Source organism: Tenebrio molitor, chromosome 3, assembly GCF_963966145.1.
Source record: "Tenebrio molitor chromosome 3, icTenMoli1.1, whole genome shotgun sequence".
Taxonomy (NCBI): Eukaryota; Metazoa; Arthropoda; class Insecta; order Coleoptera; family Tenebrionidae; genus Tenebrio; species Tenebrio molitor.
Genome location: NC_091048.1, coordinates 13,989,330 through 14,009,478, shown reverse-complemented (window position 1 = coordinate 14,009,478; position 20,149 = coordinate 13,989,330). Strand labels below are relative to the sequence as shown.

At 32.5% G+C, this 20,149-nt stretch overlaps 1 protein-coding gene across 1 annotated transcript; it reads left to right on the top strand.

Moving 5' to 3' along the window:
- Positions 1 to 2,476: 2,476 nt before the first annotated feature.
- slou (slouch) lies at positions 2,477 to 19,683 on the top strand. The gene is made up of 2 exons (XM_069041395.1): positions 2,477 to 3,144; positions 18,929 to 19,683. Exons 1-2 carry the CDS (start codon positions 2,595 to 2,597, stop codon positions 19,435 to 19,437), a joined length of 1,059 nt encoding a protein of 352 aa, XP_068897496.1. The 5' UTR covers positions 2,477 to 2,594; the 3' UTR covers positions 19,438 to 19,683.
- The last annotated feature ends 466 nt before the right edge of the window (positions 19,684 to 20,149 follow it).

Genomic DNA, 20,149 nt, shown 5'->3' with positions numbered 1-20,149 from the left:
AGTGAGGTTAAGTTTGTGTATTTATCGTTTTTGCTTAATTTTTATTTTGTGAATCATTTAAATAACACCAAATCACAACAAATGCTTCTTACATCTTAATTATATACATATGAGGCAAATACACTCCGCCAAAAAAGTTAAGGATATTGTTCTTTGTGATCAGCAAATGAAGAAAAGGGAACATAATCAATACAAATGTTTAATTCCATTCATTTTTAGCCAAATCAATACAGAATGAAACCAAAAAAAAAAGTCAAATTTTTGAAATAAAAAATAAAATTAAAATTAATTTTTTTTTTTTTCAAATAGCACTATTAACTTTTTTGCTCAGTTTTATAGAGATTTTTATTTTAAATATAAAAATGTAAACAACCATGCTCATGCATAGAAACAAAAAGAAGAAATTAAAAAATGATGTATTTTTTTTAAATCAAGCAGCCACATTAAACAGTAATAAAAGTGCATTCTAATTTTGCAAAGCGACTAAGACAGCTATGGACATTCAAGACAATATCTATTTGACTCCGGCCGATAACAAAGCTGATTTAATAAAAAGAATCGTAGCAGTATGTGAACAAATACCAGCAGAATTTTTATTAAACGCCGCAATGGGCGTCAGTGGAAGGTGTCGAATGTGCCTTAGAGAGAATGGAGGTAATTTCAAACATTTGCTATAGTAAAGTTATGGTTACTTGATTTTTGGAAATTCTATTTTTTTTATTAAAAACAAATTTTTGATTTTTAATTTTAATGTTTGTGTATTCAGAAGAATAAAGATAAAAAAATATATAGTGCAACTTAAAAAACAAAGTTAGCTGCGGTCTGCCAATAATAGAATATAAAAAAAAATCATAGCATGTCGGACTATAGTGTTTCTAAAACGATTTTGTTTGACGTATCATTTGTTAAAATCGGATAAAAAATAAGGAAGTTATAGCACCGGGCGCACTCGAATTCCAGGTTGACTTATTTCTTGTCATAAAGTAATGTAAGAATTCCCCTCAGGTAATTATCAACTGATATAATCCATAACTCGAGTTACCATCAAGGGTAAAAGAGCGCTTCAATCCCTTACTTACCTACCCCTCTAGCCATTGCCAGGTACCATTGTTGTTTACCATTACGTGGACCAAAAAAAAATGTTTAAAATTTTAAAAAGTTACAAATACCCTGTTATCAACAATTATATACTTAGATAAGGGCCGTCTGTGACTTTGACAGTGTCAGATTTTTCGTATCTGTGCTAAGTCAGCTAATAGACGTCAAACAACTGTCACTATTAACCAAAACGCAAAAATGGTTTTTACTTCAGAACATAGAAGATTCATCATTGAATCTTACTTTCGTAACAGTGCTTTCAATAACCAAGATTTTTTTCTGACGGGAATTCTAGTCTAGAATTTGTGGTGCATTTTAGCCTTAACGGGAATTCGTGTGCAGGATTAAAGGGCCTATGTCCAAGCCCAGGTATAAAATATTATGCTGACGGGAACTCGTGTGCACCGATAGCACCAAAGGTTTTTCATAATACACCAGGTATGTAGCGAATATTTTTTCAACTAAATTGTATTTACAATGACTTACAATCACGAAAATATTGATAGGGTATAAAAATACTTCCCAGGTTTCAACGTCTTTTGCGACGTTCGATGAACAGTAGGTAAACACCCTGGTATCAACTGCAATTATTATAGACACTTGCCACCAAGCTTTTGCTTATCTCACAATTTTCAATCTTCCATAAGAATGATTAAAACACTCTATTTGATACTTTCTGAAAATATAAACAAATTTTGACGTTTGGCTTTCCTCGTGACGTCACACGCTGTCTGGAAGTGACCCAGTATTGTACCTACCTACTCTTAAACAGACATTTATTTAGACTCCCGATATTATCAAACAGAATATGTAAAAGAGTTAATTTTTAATAATGTAATGTAGGAAGGGAGAATGATTTAATGGACTTCCCTCGTATAATACAATAAGGGTAGTTTTCGGTTTGGTCATCGTTAATAGTCGTGACGTGATGCGTGTTAATGAGATCATAGACAACGTGATAAACAATATTAATGGCCCAATAGGGCGATATCACAAATCCACATTATCTGGAAAACAATACAATTCCCTACTAATTAAACGACTAGCCATAACATTTTCAACGCTACTAAATTTAAATTGTTTCATCAGCGTAGTCTAAATAAGCGCCTTTGTTCCAAAATATGCCCGACAATCATGGGCTTGATAATTTCCCAACTCGGTTCTTTTGTTATTACAAATCATATTCATAATTACAAAGCAAATAAAGATCACTCCACTACGTTTAAATAAACCACACCCACAAAAACAATCCACCCAATCGGTGGTCGAATCGAGCGTGCCAACGGCCAATAACAGACAATTGTACCCTCTCCAAGCCAACTTGATGCTTGCTTCGCCATTCTGTGTGGGGAAGCTGCATCCTAAACCGATTTCGGGAGATCAAATTTAGTTTAGTATATCAAAATCTCCCTGTACGATAACAAGCGAGTTTTGCCTTATTTTAAAAATCTCATAAAAATCGATTCGGATGCGTTAAAAAACAGTGACCACCAATAATGACAATGCTGATGATGGAACGAATTATAGCAACAACACATAAAAACCAAGAACCCATAGAAAAAGAACGTTCACCATTACACTCGACCGAATCGCAAATCTTCCTTCAACCGAAAAGGATATCGGACGACTCACGCGATGCCGAAATGTGCGATAAAACTTGCGACACTGACGAAGAACTCAACGTGGACGTTGAAAACGACGATACGTTATGTCCTGTAGACCTGACCAGGAGACAGGATAAGTTTACGTCCTTCGAAAATCTTATTCCATCAAACAAGACTGACTCCAGTAGTGATTTTATTAGTTTTAAAGATATGAAACGGTCAGAGAGTGTTTGTAGTGATGACGTTAGCCGGTCGGAGAGTCCTCGTGATCAGAGTCCGTCGGTTGTGCCTCACCAGAACCGCAGATTGGCGTTTTCTGTTGAAAACATCTTGGACCCTAACAAATTTACGGGCCGACAGGGAGTTTACAGTGATGGGATTTGCTGTTGGAAGCCGCACGACGGATCGAGAGGATCACCAGAATACGACGACAGCGAGACAGGTGAGGAAATTTGCGGAAGTCTTTCATCTAGCAATCGTAAAAACTTCCGCAAGCTTTGCACGGTAGAGAGTAATATCAATGCAGTAATAAACCTTCAAGTATGTATACCTACTTCTGTTAAAACACAGTTTTTACAATTATAAACGTTTAACTGATTGCTACACGTAAATTAGGTAGGTATACCTATGCTTACCACGCGAGCTTCGGTAATACCTAAGTTATAATTATTATAACCTTCAGTTATTGCAAGTATTGCGGTTAAATTTTCTAAGATAGTGTGGCATGTGCTATATATAGAGTGTACCTATGTATGCATTTCTCGTCGTCTGGTGGTTGCCGATTAAATCGGTAAATCCGGGGCTCAGTATGATTAAGCGGCGGTAATTCGAGAACATCACGGGAGCTTGTGAAATCAATACGTAACAAGCGACAAACGTGTTAACCGCATTCATTTGTCTGTTCACCGCTAAAACAATGCAGTGCGGTGAGGTTCTGTCAGCCATTATCATTTGGATTTGGATGGAGGTGGTGGAATTCGCTTTAGGACTTGTTTCAATACACGCGCTTATTACCAGTAGTAGAAAGTCTTGAAGAACTGCGTACAGTGTTGATCTACCTACATTTCTACCTATATCTATTATTGAAATTTTTTAATAAACAATTGTCAAAACGTTGTCGCGTTGGTATGAGCGAAACAGTGATTTTCACGATTAGTCACACTGAGTGTCAACATTTTTATAATGTATGTAGGTAATTGAGCCTCCGCCCGGACAACCGAGAATTTATTTCAAATTTGAAAAAGATTTCTCCTGATTTCTCGTTAAATTTGTTTTGAAAATGAATTCACGGAAGAAAGGTACGGGAAGTAAAGTGAACATAACCTCAACTATGATTTGGTGTAAAATTGTTATAGGTACAGCTGGTCCATATGCGCACATTTTAGGGTAGTGCAGTGTGGTTTTTTCCTTAATTTTGACACTGGCAGTTGTTTATTTAAAACATTTCACTATACCTACCTATTGTGGATTGGTGTCAATTGAAATTGAAACTAGATTTCTAAAGATATTGGTACCTATTACGTTTTAGTAATCATTCGTCTATATTTGAAAACAAAATACATATTAATAATGAGTCAATTTGCTATCCGTATAAATATGTAAATGGATATCTAACTATACCTATACCGGGATATCAAAAATTATCTTGGTCAAAGGTGGTCATGGATTGGAAAACGTCTGTCTCAACTTATTTCGTGTGTTTTGACTTTGACGAACGTCAATTAACATTCTTCGATTGGCCTACCAGCACCTTTTTATGAGTCACAGAGTCAGTTTCGCGAAACACACCAACACAATTTGTAAGACATACATACCTATGTATAGTCTGTCTCAGTTCTAAATTTCCAACAACACTGCATTCTACGTTGGAAATACAACCGGCAACACTGTTTGGCGAAAAATGCGTATTTGTTAGGTCATTTGTCAATTTCCGTTTTTACAACTCAAAATTTTCGAATAAAGGAAAAGAAAATGCAGCAAGTAGATAGAAAATCAAATTCTAAAAGCAAAATAAACTTATCAACTAATTTTAATGTTTTCGAATCATGTTTATAAAATAATTATATTGCTAACTTTGGTTATAATAATCCCCAATTTAGAAATATTTTTATTTTGCCAACATAATTCAACAGGTGGTGGAAATTTTGAATTGAGACAAACCATAAGTAAGCACATAAAAATCCAGATTTGGACATTCAGAAAATGATTGACACAAATGCATGATCTAGCTTCGATAATTATTTGAAAATCCACGACCACCTTTTGACCAAGATAATTTTTGATATCCCGGTATTTTATATTATGAATTACAGATAAAAATAATCCTTTAAAATTTCAAGGAGCCTTGTGTCCAATTTTATCCATATCAATCGACGAAAAATTGTTCTTACTGAAGAGCGATCAAATTAATTTGTAATCGAGTTATCCATGAATCCGAAAACGTATGTCGTTACTTGAACTCCATGCTCCAATAAACACAGTTTGAAACACAGGTTAGATCTCGACATATCAATAGTGTCAACCGAATTTCGGCCTCTGTTACAGTTTCGGCCGAAACTGAAACCGAAACCGAAACTTTTGAATTCAGTTACTTTTTGGACACAGACCTTTGTAATTAGATACAACTGTTTGTCTTCAATCCAAAAATAAACAAAAACATCTTTATGCTTACTATTTTATCATAAATCAAACTAAAAAACAACTTCTGTCGGTCTTAATTAAACATTTATATTAAATATTATATTAAGTATATAAGTATTATCGGGTGTTTTTTTTAAATTTCACCTCATAGCCATAGTAGGCGTTGAAGAGTCGATTGTGAATGCACACTATACGGGTTACGGATCACGGATCAGCTGCTTAAATTTTACGATTTACACGAGTGGTGCATTCACAATTGACTTTTCGACGCCTACTACGAGGTGAAATTAAAAAAAAAAACACCCGATACTTAATAATAATCAAATCAACAACGAGCGTTACGCGACAAAAACAGTTTCGGTTGGAGCCGAAAGTTCGGCCGATTATTGGCCGAAACCGAAACCGAAACCGAATCTTCGGTCGGACACTACATATCAATCGCAAAGACATACGGATTCAAATCCTTGGATGACTCGATTACAAATTAATTCGATCGCTCGATACTTACTGTAATTCAGCTCCACGTAGTTATTTGTTTACATGGGTACAGGTACTTCTTTCCATTTTATAATAAGTATTGAGTAGCTACCTAAATAAGTTTCAAATTTTTGAGCCAACGTTAAAGTAAAAATTACTAATCTCAGAACGGCAGTGCGGCAACTTGCGGGAGTTTAGTAAGTGGATAGTAAAAATCACTAAATTCTACGTAGAGAAAGTAGTAGTAGTAGTACCTACCTCTAGCACGCGGAAAATTTGAAATATATCCTTCAAGCAATAATATTTTAGCCCTGAAATTATGCTCTAATTAATGTACATATTTTAGCCCAATTTGTAGTATTGTCTTACAAGTCTACAATTTAAAATCTCGCAATCTCTCGTTAGACGGAGTATATTTGGCTTTACATTTTCGATTTAACAAAGATCAATTTCTATTAAATAAAAAATAATTATTATTCAATCGTTATAAAGTTAAAAAAAGAATAATCGTCGGCTAATAGTTTATTAATTATTATAGGTATGTAATTGTTGATAGGTAAAAATTTTTGTTAATTTTGTTTTGTAACTGATCACTAATAATAATTATTATAGGTGGGATAGGAAAGACTAATACCTAAGCTAATAAGTATTAAATACCAACCGCATCCAAGGAATCAATCTTTCTTTTTTCGTTTTCAACTTCTTTTTCAATTGAAGTGTTTTTCATCTAGCGAGCCGAATGTGTGTAAGTTATACAGGGTATTTCACGAGTGATAATCAGCCCGGCGGAATTGAAAATGCAACCCACAATAGATTTGTAACACTCACATGGATATTTTAAATTTCGTATTGTTTTAAAATGAAATTATGAATCCATGATAGCTTTGCTTCCAATAATTTTATTTATCGCAACTGTCACGAGTTTTTCCCAGGTACTTGCACCACAGGAGAAAAACAATTGTTTGTTTCTCTTCTGTGCTTGAACCCTGTTTATAAAAAACTTTGTACATAGCTAATAGAGACCAATGCACGTTTTTTATTCGACCAAGTAAGAAAAATATAGTGCGAAACGTCACATTATACATAAACATGGTAATGTCGTTTCCAAAGAATCAACGTAATGAGGGCTTATTGATCTATTTTGAATACCCTTCTCATTAAAATTCCATTAAAAAATCTTGATGGCGAGATTACCGGTAGGGTAGGATTTGGTAAAGACAAAATTAACTACGGATTAAGTTGAATATTCAATTCACCTGTTAGGTATTTTTCAAATATTAACCAATAAAATAGCAGATATTTACTTTCGTAGCCTAGCAACAGAAAATTCCAGCGAATATTCCACTAGTGAAAATATAACTGACTATGTATTTCCTTGGAAAAATTTAAGCCAATCAAAAAGCTCGAATATTTGAATTTTAGCCAATATCGATCGAATTACAGCAATAATATTGCACTAGTGCAATTATCGTTAATTTGCACTAGTGCAAATGTAATGACCGTCAACGACAACATAAAAATTTAAAGAATAACCAATTTTTAAACACAGAATTACGTTTATTTGTATGTATGTACTTACTTATCATGTAAATTTTTCTCAGGAAATAGTCTGGCAAAATATCCTCTCGTGCATGTCAAATTGTCGATAATTTGACATGCACTCGGGATATTACTAGTGAGTATTCCACTAGTGGTCGAGATGAATATTTTAAACAAACCTTGATTATTATTTTTATTCAAGGAAATTATTACTTTCTTACGAAGTTAACTGAACAATGAAATCATGTGTAACGCAGATTTGCGAACTAGCTTTGAAAATTTTTATTTTAATCATTGATTTGGTTCATTGAATAGTCTGTTGAATACAACTCGTAGTCCAAGATAGTAGAATATTTTTCCGATGGTATCACTCATGGTTATTACGCTGTCGAACACCATTCGTGCTACGCACTCATGGTGTTCATAAAGCGAATGACCATTCGTGATACCACCACAAAAATATTCGGCAATCTTTGACTACGCGTGGTATTATAACTGATTATTTTACTATACACAATAACAAATATTCAGAACATAAGATATAACGTTAACGTTATCATTAAAGGTGCTTAAAATTTATAGAAATAGGTCCCTAAAATAGGTCGTTACAACACACTTTTAGGCGCTAAAATTATAAAAAAAGGCACAAAAACAGGCGTCACTGAAATAGTACTTTATTAAAAGATATAACGAAAACTTTTCAAATAAAAAAACAAATTAAAAATTAAAAAAAAAAAATCGGAAGTTAACAGTACTTTACACGCATATAAAAGTAGTAATCAAATTATTTTATTTAGTTATTATTTTAATTATGTATTACACTGAATTTAGCGACTGTTCGCCTGACAAACAAAATATTGTTCCTAATTATCGATCAGTTTTGAAATTATATATGTATATTTTTTGTCATCAGTCCATTGGGCTAACTTGTCTTTATAATTTTGTTTTATTTTTGGCATTTCTTTTGTTTTTGCGCAATTCACATGTAGATATCATACAAAACGTTATGTTGGGGGCTAAAGGAAGCCGCAGTCTCACTTTGATTGTCGATTGTGTCAAAAGTACCGAAATTACATCCGCACTAAATCAAAATCACCATCAGTAAAAAATTGTAAATTGACGAAAAAGTTCATTTATAAACATATCCTATTTTAGGTCGAAAATAAGGGCCTTTAGGACCTATAAAACACTTTTTAGGCCCTTTAGGCAATTAAGGCGTTTATTTTGAAAAATAGGCATTTTAGGCGATAACAAATGCACGCCAAAAGACGTAATTTTTGCGAAAGAGATTTATTTTTAAGTTTCCGGCAAATGGCTGGACAAATGACGAATAGGCCTAAAATCCGGTCTTTAGTTAACATTGACCCCTGCGGCGTTGCGTCCCAATTAATCAATGCGGTGGTAATAAACACCGTAAAAATTATCACAAGTACCTACTAAACTACGTTATCAACACTGTTAACGATAATTTTATAATTTTATTCAGTTTTATAAAATGAAAAACTAAGAAGACAGAAAAGAATAGCACAACTTAATGTAACGACACTGTAGAGTATATGAACCCCTAATACCAAATTTATAAACTAGGCAAAAATGAATAGGGAATTTTTCCTTTTTTGAATTTTTTATAAATACCCTTTAAAATTTGTAATGAAATGTGTTACAAATATATTAATCTACACATTAAATGTAATGTTTCAAGTACTTGTAACATTTTAAATTTATCTTGTGTTTAAGAATACGTGGGAGGATTGGGGCAATTATTTTGCTTTCCAAGAAAAATTGTGGAATTCCCTATTCACTTTTGCCTAGTTTATTTTAATTTAGAATGCAATTTGCAATAGACAAAAAATTCTGATAAAAACTGTCAACCAAAAATCCCAAATCTCACATAAACGACTAATACAACGTGATCAACATTGACTGAGTCTGTTGGCAATGAAACAATTGAAAAATATAGGTGTTTTTCTGTTTCGTAATTGGCACTGACCGGATGTTTTAACTTGACACAAAAAAAAAATAGGTTATGTCGGATGTTTATGCTATTACAAAAATCACCCTTTAATGGTAAACATCAAATTCGCCTGTCAACTCTGTCAAAGCTGACAATCGGAAATTCATTTAGATTACAGTGGTACCAAAATCATTCAAATTTTCATTGTTACCAACAGATTCAGTTATTCATGATCACGTTGTAACTAATAAGTTTATTTCACAAAACATAAGTATCGAGCGATCAAATTAATTTGTAATCGAGTCATCCATGGATTTGAATTCGTATGTCTTTTGCGATTGATATGTCGAGATCTAACCTGTGTTTCAAGCCCGGTTTATTGGAGCGTGGAGTTCAAGTAACGACATACGATTTCGGATTCATGGATAACTCGATTACAAATTAATTTGATCGCTCTTTACATATTTACATTTTTAAATTTTATACACGACATAACTTAAGTGATCTAAATCCACTGAAAAAGAGATGACTTCGTAATCTAGTATAATTTAATAAATGAGAGATTGTGCCATTAGTGTAATAATAAACCGGGCTAAGCATGGAGAGGCGTTTAATTTATGAAGTGCGGAACAATAGATTGCAATTAGAAAACCATCAGAGTGTTTAAATATTTTAATAAAGTAACTACGGAGAGAAGAAGGGAGTAGGTGGAGTTAAAACGAGCGTATTCCGTCCATAATTAATACATCTGCTTAAAGCAGTAGCAGCAAAACCAAAGGATTAATTACAAAGTTCACGGCTTGCTAACGAGCCCGGAGGCAATTACGCTAAGGCTGTTAATTACATGTCCCGGTTCCGTTATTCCTTCCGTTGTCTAAACCAGCCGATGCCGCTTGAATGCTAAGACGCTGTAAAGTTGGTAAAGTATTTATGTTGGCGCACGCTGAATTTAAGTTGTTCGTTATTGTTGTTTTACCATCTTTGTTATCAAAATTTTACACTCTTGTGATCAAAGCACAAGCTTCCACTCGACAACAAAGGTGTCGTCATCAACCGACGATCATTTATTCTTGAAAATCTGTACCGTATCTTCACAATAGAAGTATGTATACAGTAGTCCCTTCTTAAAACTGACAGAACGTTTATCTTGCAGTACAGAAACGTAATTATTTAACAAATTAATTAAATTTTTCTAATTTTGATTACTGAATCAAATCAAATAATCAATTTGGTTAAAATTTAATAGATAAATTAACAAATTCTACTAGATTAGTCATAACAACTGTTACTGTCACATGCATTAATGAAAAATGATAAAAATAATGTGCTTTATCATATAACGGGTGTTTTTTTAAATTTGGCGTCGAAGTTGGCGTTGAAGAGTCGATTGTGAACGCACTATGCGGATTACGGATCACGGATCAGCTGTTTAAATCTTACGCTTTTACACGAGTGGTGGGTTCTTAATCGACTCTCCAACGCCAACTTCGACGCCAAATTAAAAAAAAATACCATTACAGTGTGATGATAAAGTAAGGAACAAAATTTATAATTGCGTTATTTAATGTTTTCAAGAAAAACGCTCGAACAGGTCAATTTTATTTTTTAATTATCCACGTTATGACATAAAAATTTTACTTATGACGTGATGTATTTTTGCACAATGACGTCATCATTGGTTTTTTCAATGACAACCCCCTTTTTTGCTGTTTTTTATAGATGGTCGAACTACTTAAATTATGGTGTAAATTGGTACCTTACATAACAATTTTTTTGAGAAAATGAAAATTTTTATTAAAAAAATTAATTTAATTTTTAAGGGAAACATTTTTTTTTGGTTTAGTTAAAATAGAAGGTTTAGTTAAAATCGAAGATTTATTTTAATACCTAAACCAAACAATTTAGAAGATTTGCGGCAGAGAATTGGCGCTGAAACGGAACAAGTAAGCCCTGACATTATTGAGCGCAATGTACAAAGTGTCAAAGTTGTCATCTAATTTATCAGAATGGCTTATCATTACGAAAATAACGAGCTCACAGAGAGTAGGTACGCAGAGCGATTTTCGGAAAGATACCATCCTGGGCCACGTCAGTTTATTAATCTAGTACAGCGAAAAAATAGACAGGACCGGACTCAAAATTTTAGAAAACTATAAAAATAAGTAATCAATTATCTCCGTTAATACAAACATTTTACTAAGACGATATAGGCTGAAATTCTTAAGAATAATGTATATTACCTCCTGTTACAAGGAACGCCTCAACTTCGAAAACACCCTGTATAGGTTAGGTGAGTTTGACAACATAAAATGTCGCTGATATTTTAGAATACCACAATAGTGTCTGTTTCATCCTCTGCACGATGCTCTTCGCGATGTTATAATACTGAGCTACCTCTGGATCGACCACCCTTCTTCTAATTTGGAAAAAATGAGCATTTTCGCGTTTTAAGCATTTTGTTTGTCCAAATTGACATTGATCATTGACAAAAAATGTAAGTGCATTTCACACTGTAGAAAATTAGGTGTACTCTATAATTTTGAAATTAACTGTACATTATGTTTTGGTATTTAAAAATTAAAACAGGAATCCAAGTAGGTATTCTACTAGTTTGAAAAGTATATCTGTCATTGCATTTTTAGTTCATACTTAGAACCTATTTGAAAATGTTTTCGAACGATGACAGAACGGACATGATCCTGCTTACCCATTACTTTTGTGATTTTAATTGCTTATTATTGTTATTAAAAATATATACTTTGTTAAGAGAGGTATTTTTCTGTCAGAACTTGACGTTCATTAGGCTGACGGTAAAAGCTATCTATGTTTTATGTGCATTATAACAATGTAATATGGATCGAGATTGCTTTATAAATCGTATTTTGGGTTGCATTTTTACTTGGTCAGGCTCGTCATCGTACGTGAATAATTCTGTAGTTATGAAGTGGGAAAGAATGTACACTCGAGAGCAATACCTTTTAGTCGTCCATGTCATTTTAAAATTTCCTGGTACTGTCACAAATTAAATTTTTTCCTCGCTTGATAACCTCCAATGTCGAAAAAATGTAAGTACATACTTAATGCACTAAACTGTCAAGTGTTTTTTTAAATTGTTAAAAATCTTGGCTCCAATACCAAATTTTAAGGTACTCGTAGGTTATGCCCATTTAACACTAAAGTACTTTCAATTGCATCAAAGAATGACATTGCTGACCAAAATTTATTGCTCACCACTGTACATATTCATATTCACTTTTCTCAGTCTTACGTGCTTCTTAACATTTACTTGTTAAATTCTACAGGGTATCTCTAAAGGATTGTCTGGCCAGCTTGCTATGAAAACTTGTTAAATTTTGAATGTTCCGCTTTATATGTAAAATAAATTCGACACTGAATGTCATATTTTCAGGTTAGGTTGTTCACTTTTAGCTAGACAAGTTTCAACTCTGATTTACTTCCGCTATGATTAATACATATACATAAAGGATGTCCCAAAATTGGCGTACAAACTACTTACTACCTTATCGAGGATGCTTAAATGTACATGAAAAGAAATATGGAAAAAATGTTTCCGACAAAAAAATCAATTATTTTTATTATTATTATTAACGGTAATACAATGTAAACAAATATATATTCGTACATCGTTAGCTTGCAATGTTACCGTAGTGGATTTAAAATATTTTTTTCAATTTCCAAAGCTTCTAAATTCTCTATTATCCAGGATTAAATATTGGTAGTGACTGATCTTGTACTTTGTGAGAATATGTACGACTAGAGGTAGCTGTCATGACAATTTCACACATATATTTCAAAATAGTTGACGTGTTAAGTGCCACTTTCAAAGACCGCCAAATCAGCAAATAAGTCCAATAGAATTTTCTGACGTTTACGATAATCTCTTCTACACCTTAGTGCACCGTTAGTACGCCATTTTTGGGACACCCATGTATGTATGTATTTAATATCAACACCATCAAGGGAAAACTCATACCGCCACACAGTGTACCTAAGTATATTCAGGAATTTGTATGTGACCGTTAATAATAATGAATTAAAATTGGGCACCTGTTTCAAAAAGGCGGCACAATAATATTTTTTTCCAAAGCTGGCTAGACCCGACAATCATTTACAGATAGCCTGTATATTTTGATCATGTAAATTAAAACTAGTCGTCACATCAGATAACCTAAACATAAGTTTGAAATTTTATGTAGTCTTTTCTTGTTTACTCCCACTTTTTGCGTCTATTGGCACATTTGTTGCTATACGTGGAATTTAGGATTTTATTGTGGCCCTTGCATAATTGCAACCTGCTAGACAAAATTTTCAGTAGGTAGATAATATAGTTATTTGTACAACTATGTAGTTAAGAAAGTCATACTTTTTTTCACGAATTTGCAGATTGATTAACGAGGGCGTAGCCCGAGTTAATCAAGCAAATAAGTGAAAAAAAGAGACTTTGTAACGTGTTGTACGCACTATTTTTTTGCGTATCGATGTAAGTTGAGAAATATGGTCCAAAAGGATTTACGAAAAATTCCAAAAAAAAAATAGGTATGCTTTGCCAATCATCTCCAAGGAATAAAATGATGCAAAAAAAGTACTACGTTTTTTCGTGTAAAAAAGTACTACTTTCACTACGATTTTGCATGTAAAAAAGTGTCAATTTCATTACGATATTCAAAAAATAGTAGTTTATTTAATGAATTCGTGTGTAAATTTGGCTTTTTTTTGGCATGAGTGGGCCAAAAAAGGCCCAATTTACACAACAACGAGTTGAATACAACTTTTTTTTTGTTCGACGAGCCCCTTAAAGGCTCCAAATCGCTTAGAATCTTTAAAATTAACTTGAAGTTTCGTTTTGACAAGTTGTGACATTTATCAAAATCCGCTCACAGAGGAGAAATTTCTCAAATTCTGACAGTGTCGAACAAAAAAGTTATTATTACAACTTAAAGCGTTTAAAACTATCAAAACTCCCGTCGTTCTAGTTACGAGAAACTCTTTATGTATTCTTTCTGCTTACCAGTTGTAAATTATTGGACAACAAAATTTATTTTACGATATTTTTACATTTTTTTAGCAATGTTTTTCTAGATAAAAACCTAAATAACAATGGACCACTAGTTTATTTTATATATGAAAATGGAGAATATCTAAATGGGGTAACATGTTTTTAAAGTCGACCACAACTTTTTATGGTTATGGTATTTGTTGAAGGTTGCGATGTTAGAAATTTCAATGTTAGTTCTTAACAGGGGCTAGTAATCCATTGTTACCAACCTTTCGTTAAATTTAACAAATTCACCTAGCCTATCTCTCGCTAATTCATTCTTATTAAAGCACAAATTTAAAAAATATCTACTTACATTGCCACCTTCAAAGGATAGAGGTTGGATAGAGGTTGGAATTCCCATTTCGGCTATATGTCAAAGTATGACATCGACATTGTTAGTTTTTAAAATAAGCAAGTTTAAAGTAAAGACAAAAATGCACAAAAAATTGTGTTAACCAAATGCAAACAATTCGATTCGAATTTAATATTCCAGACCTCTACGTCATGTTTCCCAAGATTTCAGATTTCGGCTCAGATATTTATCGAATGGTTTTGATCTTTTCAACAATATTATATTATCAAAACCAAACTCAATTTTTTGTGCATTTTTGTTTTACATTAAACTTGATTATTTCGAAAAAAATTATTGTCAATGTCATACTTTGTCTCTATCCAAAATGAAAAACTATGGCGTGCCATTTAAAAAAAACCTGTCTGTGGCATGATACCTACTCGTAGTATAAAAACAAAAACTAAAATTTTAAAAATTCGACAATTTCGATTTTATCTAATAATGTAGTTCTAAATTTATTACAATTTAAAAATAGAAAGTGTGTTTTAAAGAACGTGTATCAAGAGTCCTGTGGAATTCGAATAAATTTTATTTTTGCCGCTCTGTAATAAATATACATATTGTGGTACCAAATAGAAAAAGAAGGGTCATGTAAATTCATTAATGACAGGTTTTTGATGAAGACTGTTATAAGATGAAAAGTAATAGTTTGAATATAGAAAAAATGAAGAAAAGTACAAGCAAAACAACTAAGACTCATAACTGACGCTAAGATTTCATAATTTTACATTTGACTGTTGACCGGCTCGACATAGTTCGACACAATAAAATCATAGAGCCGCACAATTCCACAGGACTCTTGATATACGTTCGGTTAAAGATACTTTGTATTTCGTTTAACGTGATTGTTACTCTTGAGGTTAAATTCGCAGAGCAAATTTGATATTGAAGCAAAAGTTTTAAGCATATTTATTTATGTGATTGTTTTTTATCCAAGAGAAAAATCGAAAATAATTAACTTAATGTAAGTTAGAAGAAACCTTCAGAAGAATAAATTAATTGGGAAAATGTTTATTGTTGTATTTTTGTATTATTTATTTATTAGGGAAACTAATTAATAAATCGTCATAACATTATTTCATTTCATCATTTTATTAACAATGAAAATATAACGGGCAAAACAAAATAACTATATACCTACCTACGTACTTATTCAAAACAACAACAAGAAAACATTCTTGCAACCACAGAACTGTCTACTGTAGAATTGTATTGAAGAGAAAAAATTACAAACGTCAGTCGTTGTTATAGATGTCTGAAAGTATTAAATTGTACTACCTCTGTCCGAAAATATGGTATACGTTTGAAATTGAAAATACATATACAAATGTATAGTTCTCCCAGAGCTGCAGCGATTTTATGACAGGGTACCATTGTATAAACGTTAACAACACCAACAATAGGTTTAAACCGCAAGTACAACCCCTAATCGTAAATTCGTCCAAGTACTACCCTGTAAACTGACAGGTATAGAACGAAAATGATGATTGACAGGGGTGTGTTTATGTCGCTTATCGGCATCTCAACAGGCGTAATAATTACTATTGCCCTGCCATAAAATCGCTGCAGCTCTGGGAGAACTATATACCATATTTTCGGACAGATGTAGTATACCGGGTATCAACCACCAAACCTGGCCATAGGCACATTACACATGTTAAAATAATATATGATTTGCTATGAAACATATTATTGTGTCATACTGACAGCTATAATTATCATCCGTACAAACAATGCCATTAGGAAACTTTTGATGTAGGTAGACGTAGAAAGTAGAAATACTTTTGAAATTTGGAAAAGGGAAGAACGATCACAAAGCAGTATTATGCTCAATTATTGGGCAAATTTGACGAAACAATAATATGTTTCATAGCAACTCATATATTATTTTAATATGTGTAATGTGCCTATGGCCAGGTTTGGTGGTTGATACCCGGTATAAATAACTGGTAGATATAGGTAGGTACGGATTTATGAAGTAAACAACAAATAGGGTTATATTAATATGGCATTTATAATGTTCAGATATGTTTAACAAGTTGAATTAAATAACTCGTGATGTGTAGCAAAGTCAAAAACTAATAAAATAAACATCTGAGAAAATTTGAATAGAATTTAGTCAATTTTAAATTTTTTATAACAGCACCTATACCTATTTGTGTAAATATTTGTTAAATCGCGAACCAACTTTTGAAAAATATAGGGTCCTTATCCTTAATCAAATCCATACAATTTACCCACTCGGAATATGTATTAACTTATTCGCAAAATTTTGTGAACAGGAACAGTTACACTTGTCAAAAATTTTGTAAAGCATATTTTTGCATTTTATTCTTAAGTTTGGGGGTACACAGGGTGTATCTGAAATACGTGTGTTAATTTTAACCAGTGGAAGAACTCTTCAATTTATGAAACTTTTCTCTATAACATTTTTACGAAAAAGCATTACAAATTGATTTAAATTTTGAAATAAATTAGCCATCAAAGTGTATACCCGCCTACGGGTAAAGGCGAAAATTTTCTGTTATGATAGAAACGGAGCCTTGTCAACAAGTTGTATTGTTATAGAAAAAATTAAATAATTAAAATTAAAATTTTCATGGTTACAAAAAAATAGAGACTAGTTAATCACACAAAACGACTCGTTTGGTAAAAATTGGGGGGGGGGGCAAAAAATATTGGAATACTTTTGTGAATTTTGCAAAATGTTATAGAGAAAAGTTTCATAAATTGGCGAGTTCTTCCAGTGGTTAAAATTAACACACGTATTTCAGATACACCCTGTGTATTCTGATCGATTTTCTAGAGTTCCGTTTGGTAAAATGTGTTCTTGCCATTAATAATATTAAAAGAAAAATAAGTCTCAATCATCAGCCTAAATAGTTTAAGTTTCAATGGTTAAACTTTTAGAATGAAAATTATTCTTAAAATGATTATTAATACTTCTACATTTTACAACTACATATCTGCAATAATTATTGCATGAGTTATACCTTATAAGTTATAACAGAACAGTCAAGCTTATGTGAAACTGAAACGCACTTGAATTGATTTAAATAAGACATTTTCATACACAACAAATATAGACTTGTAATATACAGGTCGGTATTAAGTATGAGTACAGTTGATTATTTTGAAAACCCTTTGTAGGATCTCCGTGAAACTTAGCAAGATTTAAATTCTATTTAAACATATTTTTTTTCAATTTTGTACCGCCATTTGTTGTTGAGATACAAGGTCAACTTAATTTTTTTTAATGGGATGATGATTCAAATTTAATATTTTCGAATAAATTAAGCATTTTTTTCTGAATTCAATCATATGCTACATGCATATTTTATTTTTGAAGAAAACTAAAAAAAAGAGTCACCACTTGAGCACAACTGTGCCTTTTGTCGCCATATACAACCATGATATCATAAGTATTTTTGTACGCTCAGTTTCATTTAAATGTACCATTGTTACACTAATTTTTTCACACAAATTTAATATTGGTTAATATGCAGGTGACAGATGACAGCATTATCAATGCCAAATTGGTTTTATTTTTTGAGAATTAAGTTTTTGGAAATTTTTTTTTGCTTTTAAAATAAACAAAGATATGCATGTAGCATATCACTGAATTCAGAAAAAAATGCTTTATTCAAAAATGTTAAATTTTACCCATCATCCCATTTAAAAAAAATCAAGTTGGCTTTGTATCTCAAAAACACATTTATAGAATTTAGATCCTCCTAAGGGTATATCAAGTTTCACGGAGATTCTAGAAAGGGTTTTTAAAATAATCAACTGTACCCATTCTTAAAGCGACCCTGTATATTATAATAGTTTATTGTTTATCCTATAGTGCTGTTGCCCGTTTACACCGACGGCGATGTTCCTTATTTTTAAACTAAGCTTAAAAACAATTGTTGCTACGATTTTAATAATTGTAACTAAGGTTTTAAGCTCTTTTAAAATATTCTACATATTATGAAATATTTTTGTGTGGATTTACAAGAAGGCACTAATTTTGAGGAATTAAATATTGCAACTGTGCTACTAGGTTATGAAATGGACATGGCTATATAGATAAATGTTATAGTGTCGCAGGCGAGGTGTTATATCTATGTTATAAAAATAAAATTACGGTTGTTAATTAATTTAGCAAAATGATTGACATTTTTTTTATTTATCCAAAAATTCATTGAAACATTTAATTTCAGGGAAGGACCATCATTCAGACGACGACGACGAAATTCAGAGCGATATAAGTGAAGACATCAAGGATCCCAATATGAAAAAGAAAAAATCCGATTCTAAATCCCAAAATACGGGGAAACCGCGAAGGGCAAGGACCGCCTTCACTTACGAGCAACTAGTAGCTTTAGAAAACAAGTTCAAAACCACACGTTACCTCAGCGTCTGCGAAAGACTGAATCTAGCACTGAGTTTAAGTTTAACTGAAACACAAGTGAAAATATGGTTTCAGAACCGAAGAACGAAATGGAAAAAACAAAATCCTGGAATGGACGTAAACTCACCGACGGTTCCACCACCGAATGTCGGCACCGGAGGTGGTTTCCCCGGTTTTCCTGGCCACCACACTCATTCTGGACTATTATATTCCCATCATGTACCGTACGGGGGAGTTTACCCTTTGCAAGCAACGAGCTCGGGGACTTACGCGCCGTATTTCCACTTAGCAAACCACGGACACAACTTAGGTTCTTGAAAGTTCAAGTAAAAATGGCAACAATGATTGATCTCCATGGTGCAATAAGTACTTATTTAATTTAGAAACAAACTGGAAAGTGTGCCATAATTAACTGTAAATATAAAAATAACTGGTACATTTTTAGTTTTTGGTCCCACTCTGTATAATTAGTGTAAAAATCCGCAATTGTTGTATTTAGAAGTTGTATTTATTAACTGTATTGTAAAGTTTCACTTGTAAATAAAACCCTAAAACTTCATAATACATGTGTGTTTTCTTTGCATTTTTTGTGATAGTCTGGTGTCACGCCTAAAATGAAGCAGATATTAAATATCAAAGAAAATTAGACTTTCAAGACCAACATCTGGTGAACATTAAAAGTGCCGACGAATGTCATCTTGCAGATTTTCGATGATATTTAAGTTGTGTGTCCAGAGGTGTTAACGCATTTAAATGCCCTTCTGACATTCTTTCGTGATTTAGGATTTGTTTTTCTTGTCTGCAGAAGAGATTTATTGAGCGAACATAAATATCATATCTCACAACAAATTGACTTGTTAATAGCGAAAACGATACGGAGACGACAACGCTCAAACATCAAATGTTTATGTCTAATAAAAATACATCTAAGTATAGTTAAACTTTTGTAAAGTCATATAAATCTAAATGTATACAGGGTGATTCATCTTTTACCGCCGGTGGCAAAATGACCCTTAAGAATTGAGAAAAA